This window comes from Ostrea edulis, chromosome 6 (assembly GCF_947568905.1).
Source record: "Ostrea edulis chromosome 6, xbOstEdul1.1, whole genome shotgun sequence".
In the NCBI taxonomy this organism is placed as follows: Eukaryota; Metazoa; Mollusca; class Bivalvia; order Ostreida; family Ostreidae; genus Ostrea; species Ostrea edulis.
In genome coordinates this window covers 90057990-90080702 of record NC_079169.1, presented here as the reverse complement: position 1 = coordinate 90080702, position 22713 = coordinate 90057990, and the positions used below count along the sequence as shown (strand labels likewise).

At 36.0% G+C, this 22713-nt stretch overlaps 2 protein-coding genes across 11 annotated transcripts; one reads left to right on the top strand and one right to left on the bottom strand.

Moving 5' to 3' along the window:
* Positions 1 to 803: 803 nt before the first annotated feature.
* Positions 804 to 11308, bottom strand: LOC125683609 (monocarboxylate transporter 12-like). Of its 10 annotated transcripts, XR_008796353.1 has the most exons (8): positions 11108 to 11297; positions 10913 to 11005; positions 5121 to 5264; positions 4877 to 5020; positions 4125 to 4782; positions 3952 to 4026; positions 3307 to 3514; positions 804 to 936 (listed from the first exon to the last, which is right to left on the bottom strand). XR_008796353.1 is itself a non-coding variant. In XM_056142615.1 (7 exons), the coding sequence occupies exons 2-7, from the start codon at positions 10980 to 10982 to the stop codon at positions 1251 to 1253; spliced, it is 1185 nt and encodes a 394-aa protein (XP_055998590.1). In that variant the 5' UTR covers positions 10983 to 11005; positions 11108 to 11308; the 3' UTR covers positions 804 to 1250. The 10 variants fall into 10 exon arrangements, 5 of the variants coding, with proteins under 5 accessions (XP_055998590.1, XP_055998592.1, XP_055998588.1 ...); XR_008796349.1 differs by having other exon boundaries at positions 3952 to 4782; positions 11108 to 11299; XR_008796350.1 differs by having other exon boundaries at positions 804 to 1344; positions 3952 to 4782; positions 11108 to 11295.
* Positions 11309 to 17815: 6507 nt separating this feature from the next.
* LOC130047461 (perlucin-like protein) lies at positions 17816 to 21411 on the top strand. Its single transcript, XM_056142618.1, has 6 exons — positions 17816 to 18008; positions 18909 to 19071; positions 19292 to 19371; positions 19518 to 19602; positions 20547 to 20762; positions 21335 to 21411. Exons 1-6 carry the CDS (start codon positions 17841 to 17843, stop codon positions 21346 to 21348), a joined length of 726 nt encoding a protein of 241 aa, XP_055998593.1. The 5' UTR covers positions 17816 to 17840; the 3' UTR covers positions 21349 to 21411.
* Positions 21412 to 22713: the final 1302 nt, after the last annotated feature.

The window sequence follows — 22713 nt, the reverse complement described above, 5'->3', positions numbered from 1 at the left end:
AATCGACAACTTCAAAACTTTTCGACAGGGGTGTCCAGAGGTCACTTTGCCCTGCTCTTAATTTTACATTCTTTGTAAGATTTTATGAAATAGATCATGGCTGTTCGTTATCTCGACCTTTTCATAAAAATGTGCTCTACCTATATTGAAGATACTACTGAAGTGAGTCCAGTACTTTCCAAATCAATTTGACTTACAGTAGCTGGCTCCATATCTACATTTTACTCACAAACAAAAACAAAGTACTAACGCTACAATGAATATATATCAATTCAGCAATGAAAGTTCAAATAAATATAATTCTGAATTCTCTTGAAGATGTAGTTCTGTATTTTCAAGGGTATCAATTGTCTCTTGCCCGTTTTAAATTGGGTTTTTTATGAAAGAAATTCAATTTTTATCAATCGCTGATGAAATTAATGGAAAGTATACTTTCCAAGCCCCTTAAAGTATAATCTAGCAAGACGAATTTAATCACAGAACCGGATAAAAGTATCTTGATTTATGAAAGCTCTAGATCCATCCAAAACACTGAAATAATCTGAGATGATGCCAGTACTTGTTCATATTGAATTTTAAATCTTAAATCAGAAACGATGAGTCGATGCACAGCAATCTTTGTTATGGCTTCCCGTCGACCAATACTATACCCTGTGATATTCACGTCACACAAAACTGGTGAAGAAAATACAATTGGAGGCCTCATTACAAGCACAAATTCACGTGCCAATAGCAAAGGTAATCTTCTTGGTCCTAGCTAAAATTAGGCCTGCTTTGCTGAGTAAAAAATATCGGAAGCGTGCTCGCAGAATATTTTTATTCGCCAAGTTTCTCAAAGCCCAAATGTCAGCATTAACGTAATTTAAAACATCCTGTTTTCACTGGGACGTAGGGGGTCCTTCCATTCTTCAAAATCAAAACTTTAATGATAAATCACTGAAAATACAAATACAATTGTATTGAATGGTTATTTCATATATAGAATTTTTCGTGTTTTAAAATAAAAGTTCGTCTTATTCATCCATAAATAGTGGATGTACTTGAATCACAGTTCAATAAATCCCGGCACTCCAAGGGGATGGATTGTTTGCTGTTCCAATATCGGGAAGGTAATGGCTTGATTGATTGTATGTTGTTTAACGTCCGCTCGAGAATATTTCACTCATTTAGAGACGTCAACATTGCCGGAGAAGGGCTCTCAAATTTAGACATATGCTCGGTGCTTACGGCCTTTGAGCAGGGATGGATCTTTATCGTGCCACACCTGCAGTGACACTCAGTTTAAGCGGTCTCATCCGAAGGACTGGGTAAGGTGTGGATCTTATTGTTGTTTCATGACAGTAACTATCAAGAGAACGTGAAGCTATTATACGGGAAAGGGGTGGAGCTTGTTGCTGTATAATACTAGTAACTTCCAATATCAGATTGATTATTGTTTTAACGTCCCTCTCGGGAATATTTCACTCATATGGAGAAGTCGCCACTGCCGGTGAAGGGCTTCAAAATTTAGGCCTATGCTCGGAGCTTATGGCCATTGAGCAGGGAGGGATCTTTATCGTGCCGCACCTGTATGGAGCGCCAAATTAACATAAACTCAAATAATTCAAGATATCTTCAATTATTTGAAGATATCATCAATTCAATTATTGCTCTCTTTAATTGAATTAATGCGCGCATTAAATCAATTATTGCTCTCATCAAATGAATTAATGAGCGCTTCAATTCAATTATTGCTCTCATCAATTGAATTAATGCGCGCATCAATTGAATTAATGAGAGCAATAATTGAATTAATGCGCGCATTAATTCAATTATTGCTCTCTTCAATTCAATTGATGCGCACATTAATTCAATTAATGAGAGCAATAATAGATTTGATGCGCGCATTAATTCAATTATTGCTCTCTTCAATTCATTTGATGAGAGCATCAATTGAGTAGAAACATTGCTCACAATAATTAATTTAGAGCTCGGTTTAAATAATTTGATGATCTCTTTAATTCAATTGAAGATATCTTTAAATCATTTACAATGCTCTTGTATAAGGAATTAATGCGCGCATCAATTCTTTTAAAGAGAGCAACAATTCAATTAAAGATATCATTTATTTTGATTGTGGATATGTTGAATTGAAGATATCTTTAATTATATAGTTGATCTCTCTAAAAGAATTATTGCTCTCTTCAAATGAATTAAAGATATCATTAATTCAATTGAAGAGAGCAATAATTGAATTAATGCGCGCATTAAATCAATTATTGCTCTCATCAAATGAATTAATGCGCGCATCAATTCAATTATTGCTCTCATCAATTGATTTAATGCGCGCATTATATCAATTATTGCTCTCTTCAATTGAATTGTAGCGCGCATCAATTCAATTGTGGATATCATTAATTCATTTGAAGAGATCATTAATTCAATTAAAGCGCGCATCAAATCAGCTGAAGAATTAATGCTGTCATCAATTCAATTAATGCGCGCAATAATTCAGAATTGAAGATATCATTAATTATTTGAAGAGATCTTTAATTCAATTGTTGCGCGCATCAAATGAATTGATGATATCTTCAAATAATTGAAGATATCTTCAATTATTTGAGTTTATGTTAATTTGGCGCTCCATACACCTGCTGTGACACGGAACCTCGGTTTTTGCGGTCTCATCCGAAAGACCGCCCCATTTAGTCGCCTCTTACAACAAGCAAGGGATACTGAGGACCTATTCTAACCCGGATCCCCACAGGACTCCAATATCGGAAAGATATTGTACTAGTACTGTAAGGGTATGAACTTATTGCTGAGTAATACTAGTAATTTCCATGCAAGGTGAAGATAACGAACAGTGATCAATCTCACAACTCCTACAAGCAATACAAAATAGATAGTTGGGCAAACACGGACCCCTGGACACACCAGAGGTGGGATCAGGTGCCTAGGAGGAGTAATCATCCCCTGTTGACCGGTCACACCCGCCGTGAGCCCCATATCCTGATCAGGTAAACGGAGTTATCCGCAGTCAAAATCAGTGTGCCAAGAACGGCTTAACAATCGGTATGAAACACGTCAGACAGCATTTGACCCAATGCGAGGTTGTATTGATGAACTAGATCGTTATAACGACCATAGAATTATACCGTGATACAAGTCAGAAGAATTCCATTTCATCTTGGATACCGAAGAGGGCGGATACTCGTTTGCTTCCGAAAGTTCGTCAACGCCCTCTTCGGTATCCTCGGTACTCTTGACTAAATGTAAATGTAGCTTTACATGAAGAATTTTGTAGCGTTCACTGTAGTTTCTTACCGTCGATATTTCGGTTTCATGGAATATACATGTAAAATGACAAAGATACAATGATGTCAATTATCTTCCTGGTCAGTCTGCACGGGTTTCAGCTCCCGACCTTTTCCAAGAATCGGTTCCGACATGAACAACACCCCAGCTAGAATACTGATAGATCCGGAAACACGGAAAGACACCGTCCAATCTCCCGTCCAATCTTTTATCCAACCTATGAATACAGCAAATATATGTCTAAAAGATAAACCATTCTTGGATTTTTGGACAGGTTTAGTTAAATTGTTTTTTATTCGCGTGGGGATCCGGGTTAGAATAAGTCCTCAGTACCCCTTGCTTATCGTAAGAGGCAACTAAATGGGGCGGTCCTTCGGATGAGACCGCAAAAACCCAGGCCCCGTGTCACAGCCGGTGTGACACGATGCTGAAAGGCCATAAACGCCTAGCATAGGCCTAAATTTTGCAGCCTTTCGCCGGCAGTAGTGACGTCTCCATATGAGTGAACATTTTTCGAAAGGGACGTTAAACAATATTCAATCAATCAATCAATCAGTTGAATTTTCATGCTGTCGATTACATTATACATTTAGGAATGCTATAAAAAAAATGTTGATATAATTCTTTCCCTAGTTCTTTTTTTTATTAACATACCTGGAACGGGTTGTGAAAGGCCAGCAGAAAGTGAAAGGCAGAGGTACAGGAGTCCTTGGGCCTGCGGGAGTTTCTCTAAAGGAACGATTTCTAATAACAACAAAGGAATAAACAAGAAAAACGAGCTTGGGAAAATTCCCAAAGTTATGGAGTAGACTAGCATTGAATAATACCCTAGAATCCACGGTAAAACAATAGAAAATATCCCTCCAAGAATAACACATGTTCCGATGATATTTCTTTTCTCGATGAAGTTGGAGTCTGCTAGCCATCCAACGGTGGGGCGAGCCAAAATCATTACCCCACCAGCTACCGACAGAAATTCAGCAACCTCGGCGCTGGTCATTCCCTGTACCCGGGCATGGCCCGGTATCATGACGAAGTTCGATAGATAGGCGAAAATACTACACATGAAGGCCAAGGCATAAATCAAAAAAGAAGATTGGCGAAATAACGAGAAGCAAAATATCGGTCGCTTTGAATGACACACGGTGCAATTACATGGAGAAAATGTCGATTTAGCATGTTCCTCAGAGGACCCCATCTCGCAATTTTCTCGAAGATGTAAGTTCAAAAGTACGTTTTTCTTTAGTTGTTTTGGTTGTCTAATAAGCGCTGCACAGACACATATATTCAGCGATAAAGCACTGATGACTATAACTGCGCCTTGTAATCCGTAGAGGTCTAGCAACATCTTGTAGAGGAATGGAAACAACACCGACCCGACACCCGTACCAAACAGTACTATGCCGATGGCCAAAGCACGTCTTCTTTTGAAGTAAAAGTTCACGACCGTGAAACAAGGACTGTACACCAAACCGAAACCAACGCCTGAAAGATATTTGAAACTGATTTTTCAGAAAAAATACTGTTGTATTCGTAGTAAAATCCGAACAAGGCAATAATTCTGAACGTATCAACTGACCTGTTAACGCTCCATAAGTAAGAATCCAGAACTCCATTCGAGGTACAAACGCACTCAGAAAAAGTCCAAGAAATCCGAGAAAACCTCCAGCGATCATCACAGAACGAAAGGAGTATATTTCTGATAAGTAGTTCGCAAATGGTCCTGAAACGAAGAAAATGACAAATACATTTTGGATGCAGTCTTTCTATAAAATACTCAGGTAAGGATTTTCAAACTGTCTATACAATTCAACTCGTCCTACCTATTCCGAAATTCAGAAACTGACAAAGACTTTGGATTATAGCAGTGTCTCCGGATCTGGTGTGGTAGAAATCTAACAGCTCTTTGTACAGAATGCTGAATGAAGAGACTCCTCCAATGTAGATCATGGCTATTATTGTTGTAGCTAGGGTGAAAATAATGGTTGTAAAACATACAGAAAATGAGGGTTCTTTTGAGTCTTTCTGGAGAAAGTCAGATAGGTCTTCATTTTCAAATTATTAAATGCTTTCTAGTAGACAAATTAATTATTCCGATTCTCCATTTTGTTCGCAAATTCATTATGATTGTGAATCCGAAGTTACATTTGTTTAATGTAGATTATTGTACATATGTTTAATGTAGATTATTGTACATTTGTTTAATGCAGATTATTGTACATTTGTTTAATGTAGATTATTGTACATTTGTTTAATGCAGATTATTGTACCTTTGTTTAATGTAGATTATTGTACCTTTGTTTAATGTAGATTATTGTACATTTGTTTAATGTAGATTATTGTACATTTGTTTAATGTAGATAATTGTACATTTGTTTAATGTAGATTATTGTACATTTGTTTAATGTAGATTATTGTACATTTGTTTAATGCAGATTATTGTACATTTGTTTAATGCAGATTATTGTACATTTGTTTAACGTAGATTATTGTACATTTGTTTAATGCAGATTATTGTACCTTTGTTTAATGTAGATTATTGTACATTTGTTTAATGTAGATTATTGTACATTTGTTTAATGTAGATTATTGTAATCTACAGTAGATTCACTTTACATTTGTGCTTGCCACAACCAGGGACTATCAAAATATACTAATTCTTGATATAGCCCAGTTTGTTTTTGTTGACATTGGATATTTTTTTTTATAAAGGGTTCAACTAAGGACATACCTGGTACGCGATGTTTCTTTTCCCCTAGAATTATTTTTTCCTCTCCTTGAAGAGTTTTTGTATGATGTCTGAAATAGGTTCATAATTTATATCGTAGCCATTTTACCATTATTCGTACATCGGCTTGGTTAGCTTAGAGATCCAAAAACTTTGTTAACATTTATTGTAATCTACATTGGAGTTCACCTTACATTTTTGCTTGCCACAACCAGGGACTATTTAAATATACTAATCCTTAATATATCCCAATTTGTTTTTGTAGAAACAAGATGCCGTAGCAAGCAAGTGCATTGTACCTGAATTTTCACGGAAGATTATACATGTATTACTGGTGTCATGAGAATAGGGCCCTTTTAAATTAAAGTTTTCCCTCGAATAAAATTTTGTGCCATTTTCTCTTCACAAAGTTACAAAATCTATACTCTTATCACGTTATTTAATGATCTCATGACAATTTTTGTGATCTTTGTAAAAGTAAAGAAATTGGAATATCATTGGTTAAGCCATTTTGTATTGAATCAGATCTAGTTTTGTAACTTTTAACTTTTAACCAAAACCTGCCACAGACTCCTGCAGGATAAGTTGTCTGTCCTAAATAAAAATTATAATAATTTATAATAAATTTAATTTGTAAACACTTATAAAACAGGCAGGCTAAATAAAGCATTCAAAATACTGTTGTTGATAGAATATAATGTACCCGATAGAGTTTTTGTGTGGCCAGGTATCTGAAATCGAACAGTTACTTCTCCTTGCGGTCTGAACAAAATGCACTACAAAAGTAAGCCATACTGTAGCGATTTTTGTTCTGATCTAATGAAAAAAGAATCAGTCTTGATGCAAACGTACGGTGGTATATTTAGGACAGGCATACATTTTTGGGGAAATATTATGTCGTTCGCACGAGATATTATCTCGTAGGAACGAGATAATAAGTCGTGCGAACGAGATTATAAGTCATACGAACGACATAATATCTCGTGTGAACGAGATAATAAGTTGTGTGAACGAGATGATATTTCCTGTGCAAGGTGAAGATAACGAACAGTGATCAATCTCATAACTCCTACAAGCAATACAAAATAGATAGTTGGGCAAACACGGACCCTGGACACACCAGAGGTGGAATCAGGTGCCTAGGAGGAGTAAGCATCCCCTGTCGACCGGTCACACCCGCCGTGAGCCCCATATCCCGATCAGGTAAACGGAGTTATCCGCAGTCAAAATCAGTGTGCCAAGAACGGCTTAACAATCGGTATGAAACACGTCAGACAGCATTTGACCCAATGCGAGGTTGTATTGACGAACTAGATCGTTATAATGACCATAGAATTTGCGAAATGCTGACTTCAATCGAGACTGTTGAAATCCCTGTACCATCAACTTGTTTGTCAGTAGCTTACCTCGATTTAAAAACTGACTATACCCAGAACAAGCTCTTGCATATCGAATCAGTTGAGATATATAAACACCATATGCAGGTGATAATGGAATATTGCTACATAAATGTGGGAAGTTGACGATGGAGAAGCCGAAATCATCCCGTTTGTCATACAGTTTAGTTGTCAGTTTGCCGTTAATGTCTACTTTCAATAAAATATCTAAGTATGAAGCAGAAGTGGACGACTCTGTGGTGTCCTTTATTTCGAGCTCACAGGGATATATCAAATCGACATATGAATGAAAGCTATCATTGTTAATAGACAAAACGTCATCGATATATCTAAAAGTCGAATTGAAGGTCACAGCGAGAGATTTTTTCTTCTCACGTAGAAGTTTTGAATAAATTCTGCTTCATATGAATATAAAAACAGGTCAGCTAACAAAGGAGCACAATTCGTGCCCATGGGAATTCCAACAGACTGTTGGAAGACCTGATCACCAAAGACCACGAAGATATTGTCAATGAGGAACTCTAGCATATTTTTTATTTCAACTTCAGAGTACTTGTGCGTGGAATCAGAGTGGTGTTTAACAAAGTAAGTTTTTGAATGACTGAGCACTAGATATGAATATTTCCGTTTTCCGTTTTTGTTGAAGAAGCAACTGTCTATGATGTCAAAAAGTCTAGTCTTTAATTTATCGTGAGGAATGGTCGTGTATAGTGTTGAAAAGTCATAGGTTTTAATGCTATTGATTTGGGGAAAATTCTGTGATTTCAAGTTTACTAGAAGTTCTTTAGAATTTTTTAGAATCCACATTTGATTAACACCACTTCTGGCATATGTAGTCGCACAGTAAGTTTGAAGTTTCTCCTTCACAGCTGTTAACATTTTCGTGAGGAGCAAAGATAGGGGCTTGGTAGAGCACTTACTGGATCCAGCAATGTATCTTTGTTTGTAAGGGTTTTTATGTAGTTTAGGAATCCAGTATAGGTACGGTAACTCATATTCATTCGACCCATTGACTGGAATATTAAATGTGTCTAAAACTGAAGCATGGTTTTGAAGGATTTCGTCTTTTGAAAGGACAGTTGGAGTATAAGTATGATTACCAAAAGTGGAATTAATGTCAAGTTCGTTTAAAATACAGTTGTAATAATGAGCCTTACAAACAAAGACAATGTTGTTACTAGCTTTGTCAGCTGGAACCAAAACATATTCCTCATGTAACCTATCTAATTCTTTTCTCGTGCGAACAAGATAACATCTCGTTCAAACAAGATAATATTTTCCAACATAAGAAATAAAAATTCGCATGTCTTAAATATACCACCGTAATAACGAGCATTATCCAACGCCAGATATTATTTTTAAAATACATTTTACCAATAAAGTACCAAGAAAGTATGTATAATTTAACCTGCATAACTATCACACTGAATTTTGACAGGTCATTTCCCCCAAATTCATATTGCTGAAATGCATGACGTAGCATATATATATATATATATATATATATATATATATATGTTAAGGTCGTGGTCGTGGGACTACATGTCACCATCAACACTAATCTTACAGTCCTCATCTGGAAGGCTGTAAATTAAATGTACTGTTTTGTCGCCGCTGTCATGTATACCCCGAAAATCTTTAACAGTTCTAAGTGATGTGAAATAGAAGGACCCTCTTGTCAACAATGCTTGGGTGGAAAATCAAAGGAAACAGTTGGACAGTCCAACGAACGGCGCCTGTATCCTTGATGTTCTCTAGCGAACTTTACATATTCACAGTAAACTTTCAATTCAGCTGTAGAGATACAGAGACATTTATATATCTAGAACTTTAATCAAATGAAACATTTTCATTTGAAAAAAAAAGATCCGTTGTAATGCAATATATTGTTTGTAATACTTGAAAGCTAAAGAAAGTCATGCGAGTAAAACATTTTTCTCAAACTGAAACTCAACACATGATGTGATTTGAATATTTTGAAAGTTTTAAATAAGTTTTACTTTGGTATATGAGTGTAATGTAGATACATATCTTGAGAAACGTGGCGTGTAACCTTAAATAAAAAGTAGATGATTAGGCCTCTACTTAACCACGAAACACAAACGTCTGCACAATAGTCAGGGAAAACACAAACGTCTGCACAATAGTCAGGGAAAACGTCTACACAATAGTCAGGGAAAACACAAACGTCTGCACAATAGTCAGGGAAAACGTCTACACAATAGTCAGGGAAAACACAAACGTCTGCACAATAGTCAGGGAAAACGTCTACACAATAGTCAGGGAAAACACAAACGTCTGCACAATAGTCAGGGAAAACACAAACGTCTGCACAATAGTCAGGGGAAACACAAACGTCTGCACAATAGTCAGGGGGAAACACAAACGTCTGCACAATAGTCAGGGGAAACACAAACGTCTGCACAATAGTCAGGGAAAACGTCTACACAATAGTCAGGAGAAAACACAAACGTCTGCACAATAGTCAGGGGAAACACAAACGTCTGCACAATAGTCAGGGAAAACGTCTACACAATAGTCAGGAGAAAACACAAACGTCTGCACAATAGTCAGGGGAAACACAAACGTCTACACAATAGTCAGGAGAAAACACAAACGTCTGCACAATAGTCAGGGGAAACACAAACGTCTGCACAATAGTCAGGGGAAACACAAACGTCTGCACAATAGTCAGGGAAAACGTCTGCACAATAGTCAGGGGAAACGTCTACACAATAGTCAGGGAAAACGTCTGCACAATAGTCAGGGAAAACACAAACGTCTGCACAATAGTCAGGGGAAACACAAACGTCTGCACAATAGTCAGGGGAAACACAAACGTCTGCACAATAGTCAGGGAAAACACAAACGTCTGCACAATAGTCAGGGAAAACGTCTACACAATAGTCAGGGGAAAGCACAAACGTCTGCACAATAGTCAGGGAAAACGTCTACACAATAGTCAGGAGAAAACACAAACGTCTGCACAATTGCCAGGGGAAAACACAAACGTCTACACAATAGTCAGGGAAAACGTCTACACAATAGTCAGGAGAAAACACAAACGTCTGCACAATTGTCAGGGAAACGCGTACACCGGCATGTTTTATAGCTTCAATTTCCAAAGCCCGTGGTTTGACAAAATTTGCTTGATTAGAAGATATTTTACTTTACTATACATGCATATAAGCTTTACGTGTAACATGATGGTACAATAAACAAAGTAACAAACTCTCTAGATCATTAATAATAATAAAACCTAGTGCTGAATGGAATACAGACGAAATAAACCTACCGTGTCTTACTCCATCATGATAAATAATATCAAAATCGCCGCAGTAATGATGAAATAAGCTTCATTACAACCACATCCTCATGGTATAAAGAGTGTCTCTTCTGACTCCCCTCCAAACTCCATTCCATACCCCGGTCTGTAAATTCACTGTACCTGTGTACACGTGCAGACAGTAAAATCCCCAGCTGTACTCACCAGTCAATACTGTACACAAGTAGCAGTTCCTTGTCTCCTCCATAGCAGGTGCTTCCTTTGTTTTCTTCATGAAGTAAACCAAGTAAACAATTTCTACAAGTAACAAAAACAGACGCGCATATTTCTCATATCAACTTACAGTTGGAATAAGATCATTTTTGTACAAGATACGAGAGCTTTCGATAACTCTTTTACCTGGGCGAGGTTATCCGGCATCTTTTCATGTGATGCAAACTGTAGATGCTTTAAGGGTTTTGCCGCACGTGTGTCTGCATGTTAAATTTTCACATACTCTAAGAACAAACTGCTATGATTTTGCTGGCGTAACGTCCTCTTACTCCGTCAATCAAACAGCGCACAGCGTATACATGTGTTCTGTAACCGAGAACTAGAACGACAATTAATTACAAGCGCAAAAATTATACACGTGCCTTGCCTAACTTCTAACTTATTGATCGACATTTATACTGCTTGGGGGACATATTTGTATCTATCTATCTATATATATATAACACAAATTTCCGTGTTAATATTGGAGAGGATATCTATGGAATGTTCTGTCGTAGTAAGCTTATTGATTTACGTAATCTGCTGTCATAAAGTTTCACAAAATCATTGATTTCCCAATGTTTTTTTTTAAACTGCTAAAATGTGAGCAGTAGTGCAATAGCCTCGAAAGACCATATAAAGTTGGAAAAATTAATTCGTAAGGTAAACTTTTCAATTTTGGTGATACTTCACTTTAGGAGAAAATCAAACATCTTCCTACAATTGCTATTTATTAAAGGTATACATACGTAGTAATTGATTTTTTGTTTGTTTTCAAACTAACAAAGTTAATGTATCTATAATGGCAATGTATAATAACCTGTGTAACGTAAAGTATTTGATTTCATCCCAGATGAAAGGAATAGTCCGAAATGTTTAGTTTATTCCTGATTAATTTACCTCTCGGACATCTTCGGTTGACCTTGTTTGTATAATGTAAGCATTGAGCGCACTTTCTTCCCATGGGATAGGAAAAAAACCCAAGCAACGGTAAGGTATTAGTATCGAGTTCATCGATTGTGGATATAGATGTAAGAAAGCATCAAACTTAAATCATGCTAGGTCGTGTGGAAAAACCCCAGTAAAGGGTAGTTAGACATGCAGAGATCCAGGAATGGGAGAAATAGCACTTGGTATGTTGATAAGACAGGCATGTGGTCAGTACTCGGCTTGTTCCGGAAAGACGGTGTAAAAAGACAACCTGTCTTTTGAAACTATTTCTCTTTGTACCTCTACAACCATAGTATTTTGTATGCATGAAAAGGTGAAGATAACGAACAGTGATCAGTCTCATAACTCCTATAAGGAATACAAAGTTAAGAATTGGGCGAACACGGACCCCTGGATATACCAGAAGTGTGCCTAGGAAGAGTAAGTATCCCCTGTCGGCCGGTCACACCCTCCACGAATCTTATATCTTGATCAGGTAAACGGAGTAATCCGTAGTCAAAATTAGTGTGTAAAGAACGGCCTAACAAGGTATGAAACATGTCAGATAGCATTGGACACAATCACCAGTTGTATTGGCTAACTAGATCGTTATAACGGCTTTAGAAGTTGCGAAATGCTGACTTTAAACGAGACTGTTGAAACCCCTGTAACATCAACATATTTTTCAGTAGCCTGCCTCGATTTAAAAACTGATCAAACGCAGAACAAGCTCTTGGGCATCGAATCAGTTGAGAGATTTAAACACCATATGAAGATGATACTGAAATATTGCTACATAAATATGGGAAGTTGACGATGGAGAAGGTAAAGTTGAGTTGTTAGATTGGCGTTAATATTCATTTTCAATCAAATATCTAAGTACGAAGCAGATGTGGATGACTCTGTGGTGTCTTTTATCTCAAGTTCACAGGGATATATCGAATCGACACATGAATCCGCCAATCTTCAACTTGCATGAATGAAAATGATTATTGTTGATAGATACAACGTCCTCGATATATCTAAATGTTGCGAGTTAAAGGCCACAGAAAGAGATCTTTTCTTCTCATACAGTAGCTTTTGAATAAACTCTGCTTCATAAGAATATAATAAGAGTACCACAAACGGTATAACATACGCCCGTCGGACAGTGAAATCATTGAAGAATTGATCAAGCTTAAGGTAACCTAAAAAGCCTCAAAACACTTGAGTTCCCTGCCTATTGACCCCCTTTTGACAATTCTTAGATACGCCACTGATAAACCTTTTAAACTAAATGAGGCTTCCGCAAAGCTTTCATGCACTCGTTCGCATCATTCGTGGTACAGCCTAAGAAGTTTTAAAGTCAACCCGCGTCTGTTTTATCCATATTTTCAAAAGTCCAAACCAACTCCAAGGAAAAAGAAATTCGTTTATATACACAAATGAAATCAAGCATAAACACCAATTCATTCATTAGCATTTCTGTTTATTTTAATAATAGCAATATAATGATAACAATCATTAAAAGTTTTGAACCTTCGAAATGAAAGATGGTACGAAATTTACCATTAATTCATGAGTGTAAAATTCTGGATGTAAACCTTGACGATATCAAAATGCTTAAACTTGATCTACTACCGCAACTAACATATTTTTCTGCAATAGCAAATTGGTTTACAACAATCCATCAGAGGGATTTATGCTTAAAATATCACGTCCTTATTAGTCTCTACAAACAAATTGGTCAGCATTTCGCAAATTCTATAGTCGTTATAACGATCTAGTTTGCCAATATAATCTTGTCATTGGGTCAAATCCTGTTTGACGTGTTTCATACCGATTGAGAGACCATTCTTGGCACACTGATTGTGACTATGGATTACTACGTTGACATAGGACTCACGCTAATCTCGGTTGAGATTCGGCTCGGTTGAATATTTAGACTGAAGCCTTCACCGAATCTCGGAGCAGTCCTTCACAATGTATGTTTGGAAATTCACTTTCAGCTTCGGTCTGTTCTAGCAATTAATGTACACTTATGTGACACTGCTGTTCACTTCAAATAAGTGATTTGACTATCAAACTAACTCTCTATCACTATTAATTTTGCATTGCTTACCGTGTGGGTATGAAAATCCCTAAATGAAAACAGTCACTAAATTTTCCGTTCAAATGAAGACTTCCATGGCATAATATTTTATCTTCTTAAAGTAAAGAGTTCCTATAGTCTATATTATAGAGTTATTGATACATTGTATCTCCTCATACTTACTTGTGCATCGCGAATTAAAAAAACAAACTGTAGTAACTCTTTAATTTCGCGAGATGAAAGTGATGGAAGTGATCATATGAACGGAAAATTTAGTGATAGTTTATTTTATGGAATTTACATACTTAGACGGTAAGTAATGATGTGATCAATGCCATTGTTGTATAACCTAGTAAAATACGGATGTATATTTAATTGCTGTTATAAAATTTAGAAATTCATTTCAAAATTAAGGAATATCTCCCTCATGCATAGCTCTTATCCTTGGACGAATTTGGCTCCACTTTTTGGCACTCTGTTTTTGGCTATATTCAGCTCTAAAACTTCATAGTTATTTCGGATTTCAAAGATTTCGGTTGAGCATCACTGAAGAGACATTATTTGTCGAAATGCGCATCTGGTGCATCAAAACTGGTACCGTATAAGTTTTACATCAGAACAGTATATTCGAAGCAGCTACGCATACTTAATATTAATTTATACCGTGTAACAGAGTGATATTTTTGATTTGGTTTATTGTTTTATCCAATCTTCATATGTATAACAGGGGATGCTTACTCCTCCTAGTCACCTGATCCCACCTCTGGTGTGTCCAGAGGTCCGTGTTTGCCCAACTCTCTATTTTGTATTGCTTATAGGAGTTATGAGATTAATCACTGTTCGTTATCTTCACCTTTATAGGAGTTATGAGATTGATCACTGTTCGTTATCTTCACCTTTATAGGAGTTATGAGATTAATCACTGTTCGTTATCTTCACCTTGGATGTATCATGACAGGTACATTTCCTCCTGCTTCACGTCACACGGGCCTGTGTACTCAGCAAGGAAAACATACTTTCAGCAGATCTCTGTAGAGTCATCGTGTAGGATTTGTTTTGAAAGGATGTTTTACTAAAGTTTTACTGATACATTTATTACAAAGCTATTCATGAGATATAATTTGTGTTTTTTTTAACAAATGTCTCCCCATCTCCTCAAATTGAAAGTGCTCCAAATTACAACATCCTCCCCTTAATGTACTGCATGGTATGAAGAAGAAAGCATGAGCAGGAACATAGACATTATGAACGGTACTTTGTACATTGAGGAAAACGATGGAAAAAATATCCAACATCGATGTGATCAATGCCATTGTTGTATATGATGCAAAACTAATGACTGTTATACTGAAGTGCTCGTAAGAAAGTGAACATACCTTTGTATATGAAAAAAGCTATAAAACTCTCCTCTTTGATCCACTGTAAATACTAAGAAATATTAGATCCCTGGTCAGAACAATGTGAACATCACTATATGACAATGAAGTATTGTACAAAATTTCAAGGCTATCCATTAGCCATATAGGAGGAGAGGTGTTCACGGGGTATTTTACACCCTCCACTCTTCTTAGATCCACCATAACGTTTAGGAAAATAATCGGATCCTCCTGTTCCGACAATATGTTTAGAAATGGGATGCTTACTCCTCCTAGGCACCTGATACCACCTCTGGTGTGTCCAAGGGTCCGTGTGTGCCCAATTATCTATTTTGTATTCCTTATAGGAGTTATGAGATTGATCAATGTTCGTTATCTTCACCTTTCAATGAAGCATCATACAAAATTTCAAGACTATCCGCTAAGCCATCCAGGAGGAAAAACGTTCACAAAATTTAGTGAAAGACAGACGGACAGACAGACTGACAGAAAGTACAGAAACATTGTTGATAGCATGTACTCCATGGATATAAGGCAATAAACATAATAATCTGCAAACACTGCATTTTTTTAGCATGTGTTTTAAAACTTTGTACTTACGTAGTGTGACAACGTCTCGACCCCTTTTAAAGTACTGAGCGCATGCGCCAGCGATTGTTAGGGTTGACCATTTTAATGAAGCAATCACAACAAATAGGATTCTACCATATATACACAGGGGCTTCTTTGCACCCATTTGCGCTTAGTACTGTCAAAATACGATTAATACCGACGCAATATGATAAGCAACACATGTAATTCCTTTTCCCTTACAATGACAGTTTTTTTCTCTCTTTTCAGCTATAATATACTATTATCCACAAAAATTGAAGATTTTGTATTAGCAAGTGCCCCCACCTCCCGCCTTGAAAAACGATGCTATGATCCTGAATTGTAAATGTCTGCGTATTTCATAAACAAGAAAACATCTTACATTAGTTTAGATATACGTATATTCCTTATTTTGTGGACAATTAGCTAATTTTGAGGTCTATTAATAAGGCAATACACGGCATACACTTCTGCAAGCTTTGGTTGGAGGAAATAGTATGAATATGGCTCTATAAGTTTGTCTGGATACGTACTGTCTGATTTACAGATTCCAGATTATTATTATATTATTAGTATTAGTTAGCGCATGATCAGTCTATACTACACATAACTATGGCGGATGTCTGATGTTTGTCTGAGGTTTATGGTGGTGGGCGGATCTTATTTTTTCAAAGCATTTCATTGGTCAAAATATAAGGTCACGAACTTCTGTGGATCGGTGTATTAAAGTTAACGTCAGTCAAAAAGACGTTGTTTTTTTTTTTTACTTCGAAAGTACAAGATTTTAGAGGAAATAAAAGTGGACATGTAGAAACTTCTTTCATGACTGTATGCCAAATATGTAAACAATGCTAGCCTTTATCTGTAGGTCGTAAGTTCATTCTCACACATGGAGTCATATCATAGAGTTTATTTGAGAGAACAAAATACAATATCTGCGATAAAAAGGACATAAATTCTTAGTGAGAAGTTTTTTCCCCTATTCTTATGCTCTTCATTGCATGATCATAAGATGGAAAAAATCTAGAGACTTCTAAATAACCGATACATACAGCTTGTATTGTGTTTATTAATGGGTGATGAACTTGTGTACAAAAAGGAAGAAGTTAAAATAATGAACAGTGAACAATCTCAGAAATCCTATGAAGAATACAGAATTAAAAGTATGCCATACACGAATTCATGGAAACACCTGTGGTGGGATCAGGTGTCTAGGAGGAGTAAGCATTCCATGTTGACCGGTTACACCCGTCATAAAGTATACAGATAAACCTCCAAGTAACACATTTAGGTATAGGTGAAAACCAGTTGTTCGAAATTTGGTAATTTCACCAGGTGATCTACACAGGGCTCATGGCGGGTGTGACCAGTCGACAGGGGATGCTTGCTCTTCTTGGGCACCTGATCCCACCTCTGGTGTGTCCGGGGTCCATATTTGCCTGGATGTTTATTTTGTATTCCTTGTGATTGATCACAGTTCGTTAGCTGAAGGTTGGTTTATCCACTGTGTTTTAGGTACCATGTGCAATGTTATTAAACATTTAAAACACAATAAATGTTGGAAATAGTGGTAATTAAGTCCAAACGTAACGTACTCTAAATTTTGGAAAACAAAAATGATGAAAGTGGGCAAGACATTTTTCGCCAAGCTTTGAGTGAAAAATGAATTGTTTATTTTTAATGATATTTACCTTACATCTATCTATCGGAACTTTTGATATCACAACTTGAACAAATAACGCATTCATCCATTTCAAATAAAGTGCATAAACAAACAATTAAAATGAAATTTGATCATGAAATTCTTTCGTGTGGTCATAAAACATTTGCAGCTGTTACTAAATGAAATGGTATATATAAATATGGGTTCGGTATGGTATTAGCAAGCAAAACCTTCATAAAAATCCGAACAATGCAGTCCCTGCAGATCTGTATCTTGTTTGCGGTCATTTGTTTTACTTCGAGTTCGAAAATTTCCAGTCGAGCACAACAAGGCGGAGATGAAGTCCTGATAAAAAATATTTCAGACCTTCATTTTCAATTATTTTCTTCCGTTCAAAAGAAGACCAAGATGATAAAGGTAAGACAAAGTCCCAGTAGCTAAGTACTTCGTTACTAGCTTGAAAATACGGATGTATATTCAATTGCTGTTACAAAATTTAGAAATTCATTTCAAAATAGCTCTTATCCTTGGACGAATTTGGCTCCACTTTTTTGGCACGCTGTTTTTGGCTATATTTAGCTCTAAAACTTCATAGTTATTTCGGATTTCAAAGATTTCGGTTGAGCATCACTGAAGAGACATTATTTGTCGAAATGCGCATCTGGTGCATCAAAATTGGTACCGTATAAGTTTTACATTATGACCCCTGGGTCGAGGCCTCTGCTGCATGGTGGACTGTTAGTCCCCGAGGGTTTCTACAGCCCAGTAGCTAAGTATTTCGTTACTAGCTTGAAAATACGGATGTATATTCAATTGCTGTTATAAAATTTAGAAATTCATTTCAAAATTAAGGATTATCTCCCTCATGTATAGCTCTTATCCTTGGACGAATTTGGCTCCACTTTTTTGGCACGCTGTTTTTGGCTATATTTAGCTCTAAAACTCCATAGTTATTTCGGATTCGGTTGAGCATCACTGAAGAGACATTGTTTGTCGAAATGCGCATCTGGTGCATCAAAATTGGTACCGTATAAGTTTTACATTGTAACATAATCTTAATACCGCAAATCCGATATTTGCAATGTAAATGAATTCTTGATAATTTTGCGGATCTAATATGAAATTTTAAAATTAAAATGGCTTATGTTGTCCTTATGTTGATAAAACAAATTTGAAACTTTTAAGTACATTAAAAATAATTTATAGCAATATGACCCAATTTTTTCACTATAAAACTACGGATAATTGAAGATATACGATATTTTTCACTTTTTAGTAGAATGTTAATTGCGAAATAGAATTTATATATTTTCCCAGTCGGCGGTGTTTGAAACGCAATGCAGTGGATCAGGTTGTACGTTTAATGGCTGCCAGTCAAGTGAGTCTGGAACATGTGACGGGAAAATGTTGAGTAAGCTGAATCAAATACATTCCAGTATTAGGAATATTTGGAAACGAAAGCCAGAGAAACCAAGCACTGGCAAGTATTCTCATAGCAAGTACTTTTTTCACATATATGTGACAGAATAATTTTATAAAATGCATGCTTACAATTAGTTGTAAAATATGATATCGAAAAATTTAAGCATAATTTTAACCTCTGTATTCAACTAACGATTCTATTTTAAGCTCGTTGTATCCTTGAAATCTACGCATTTGTGGATAGTCAAATAATAGCGTGTTTCAATGGTATATATCAGTTTGTAAAAAAGGATGGAAACGACACAACAACCATTGCTATTTTCTGTCCAGTGCAAAACTAAACTGGTTTGAAGCACAGGTAACATTATGTTACTATTATTTCTGAACCGAGCAAAATAATATTTGATGTTTATTGTATTTTTCATCTCATGACTAAATATCATTTGTAAAGTACTGATAACTACCATATGATAATTCTGTCAATCTGTGCTGTCTATTTTGTAGATGTTTTGTCGAAACTTAAAAACAACCCTTGTGCAAATTAATGACGCAAATGAGAGCAAGTGGCTTTCGAGGAATTTTCCAAAAGGTAGATATCTATTGTCCCTATACGTGGTCAGCATTTAAAGACTACTTCATCTTTGAATTATGGATCTGCTATTTTCACCTTTACTGAATGTCTTTGAATATCCCTTATATCGATAGGATCTATCAAAAGTTTGATTGGGGTTTAGCACTATAAAACACGGTGATAATGTAATTAATTACAATTCTAATCGATAGTTCCTTACTGGCTCGGTGATAATGTAATTAATTACAATTCTAATCCATGGTTCCTTACTAGTTCGGTGATAATGTAATTAATTACAATTCTAATCCATAGTTCCTTACTAGTTCGGTGATAATGTAATTAATTACAATTCTAATCCATAGTTCCTTACTAGTTCGGTGATAATGTAATTAATTACAATTCTAATCCATAGTTCCTTACTAGTTCGGTGATAATGTAATTAATTACAATTCTAATCCATAGTTCCTTACTAGTTCGGTGATAATGTAATTAATTACAATTCTAATCCATAGTTCCTTACTGGCTCGGTGATAATGTAATTAATTACAATTCTAATCCATAGTTCCTTACTGGCTCGGTGATAATGTAATTAATTACAATTCTAATCCATGGTTCCTTACTAGTTCGGTGATAATGTAATTAATTACAATTCTAATCCATGGTTCCTTACTAGTTCGGTGATAATGTAATTAATTACAATTCTAATCCATGGTTCCTTACTAGTTCGGTGATAATGTAATTAATTACAATTCTAATCCATAGTTCCTTACTAGTTCGGTCATAATGTAATTAATTACAATTCTAATCCATAGTTCCTTACTAGTTCGGTGATAATGTAATTAATTACAATTCTAATCCATAGTTCCTTACTAGTTCGGTGATAATGTAATTAATTACAATTCTAATCCATAGTTCCTTACTAGTTCGGTAATAATGTAATTAATTACAATTCTAATCCATAGTTCCTTACTGGCTCGATGTTACTGACGTCGGAAAGGAAGGACATTGGTTGACGTTTTCAACAGGGAAAAGACCCACATTTACAAGCTGGGATCGCGGCCAACCAGATAACTGGAAAAAAAATCAGGACTGTGGCTATAATAACTTTTCAGGACGGCTCGGTAGATGGGATGATGCACATTGTACCATGAAAATACAATTCATCTGTGAAGAATCAGGTTTACACATATTATTCATTATTTGACATGCTTTTGATTAGTCTAGTCTGTTTGCTTCTAAAAACAATTTGGGGTGGTCTGAAACTGAACACTATGACATGTTTGTTAGAATAGACAAAAAAATTGAATTTGTAGAAATATTTTGACATAATTAATTTTTAAAGACACAGTTTTGAGAAGCAAATCATTGTCTTTTTTTAAAGCAGCAAAGCTCCTCATTATATTGTGATACATACGGTCGAATGTCTTTCCGTCCAATTTTCTGTTTTGCTTTAACATCTATAATTAAAGTAAGTGAGGATGTATCAGCCATTCACACTATTTCATTCATCTTTTTATTCATATATGTGGTTACTTTGATGATGAATCAATCCTAAAAGTGTTTCAACTACTATGAAAAAATTAGAATTTAAAAAAAATACAAAAAAAAAAAATACAAAAAATACTGAAACTTCAATGTCCCCCCCCCACCCAGAATATATTCATTTTTTTTTTTACATGCACTGACGCTTTAAAGTATCTTAAACGAATCGGCGTTTTAATTTTTGAATAAATTATTTCTTTCATTTTAGGATCTGGATTCTGAACAGGAAGATCATAAGAAAGGATTGTTCGAATGCAAATGGGAAAATAAAATTGATAAAACAAATACGAAATACGTTTTTCTTTATTTTCTAGGAAAGGTATCGGGAATGAATATGTATCATACAAAATGAAACGGAGTCTTCTATTCTCTAGAATTATATATTATCACATTTTAGTGTGTATGGACACTATTTAGCTTACCTGAGCCGAAGGTAACTGAGAAACAAAGCAAGAATATCACAACCACACTCAAGTACTGATTTCCAAACTTGTCCTTCACCTACCTGAATATAGAATTTAAAAAAAAAAACCCACAAGAGATCAAAACAAAAAGAATCCTAAATGGTAACACTTCCAGCGATATTATTTGAAATCACCCTCCTAGTATGTGTATATCAAGAAGACTACCAATCAGGCACGATGAAAAGATATCGTCACTGTCTGACTTGTTTCATACCGATTGTTAAGTCGTTCTTGGTACACTGGTTGTGACTACAGATATCTCCGTTTGCCTGATCGAGTTATAAGGCTCACAGCGGGTGTGATCGGTCGAAGGGTATGCACACTCCTCCTAGGTACTTGATCCCACCTCTGGAGTATCCAAGGGTGCGTGTTTGCCTGGCTGTTTATTTTGTATTCCTCGTGGGAGTCTGATCAAGACGGATATAGCGCTCGTGGCGGTCAAAAGGGAATACTTACTCCTCCTACATACCTGATCGTAATATGGTGTTTCCAGGGGTACGTGTTTGCCATGTTTAAATTTTTACTTTTTATTGGATTTATTAAAATGACCGCTGTTCGATATCTTCACCTTTTTTCATTAAAAGTTCAGAGTTTATAAAAATTTTCTTTCAGGATTTGACCCAATGGTAGGTTGTATTGGCGAACTAGATCATTATAACGTCCATGTAATTTGCAAAATACTGAACTTTAAACGAGACTGTAGAAACCCCTGTAAGATTAGCTTGTTTGTCAGTAGCCTACCTCGATTTAAAAACTGATTATACGCAGAACAAGCTCTTGTGCATCGAATCAGTTGAGAGATATAAACACCATACGCAGATGATAATGAAATATTGCTACATATATATGGGGAGTTGACGATGGAGAAGCTGAAATCATCCCGTTTGTCAATAGATTGAAATGTTACACCCAGATCGCAAGACAACGACGGACCAACTCTTCCTACCTGGTTTATATTCATAAGATGACCGACGGTCATATTGCTCATCGGCCCAATATGATGGCATATCGGTGAGCCAACGTTGGAATAGTTGTAGGCCAACATAGATATAACGTTGGCTAATTGTTGGTACGGTTGGCCTGATATTGAAACGATGTTGGTCAACGGTTGATTAAAAGTTAG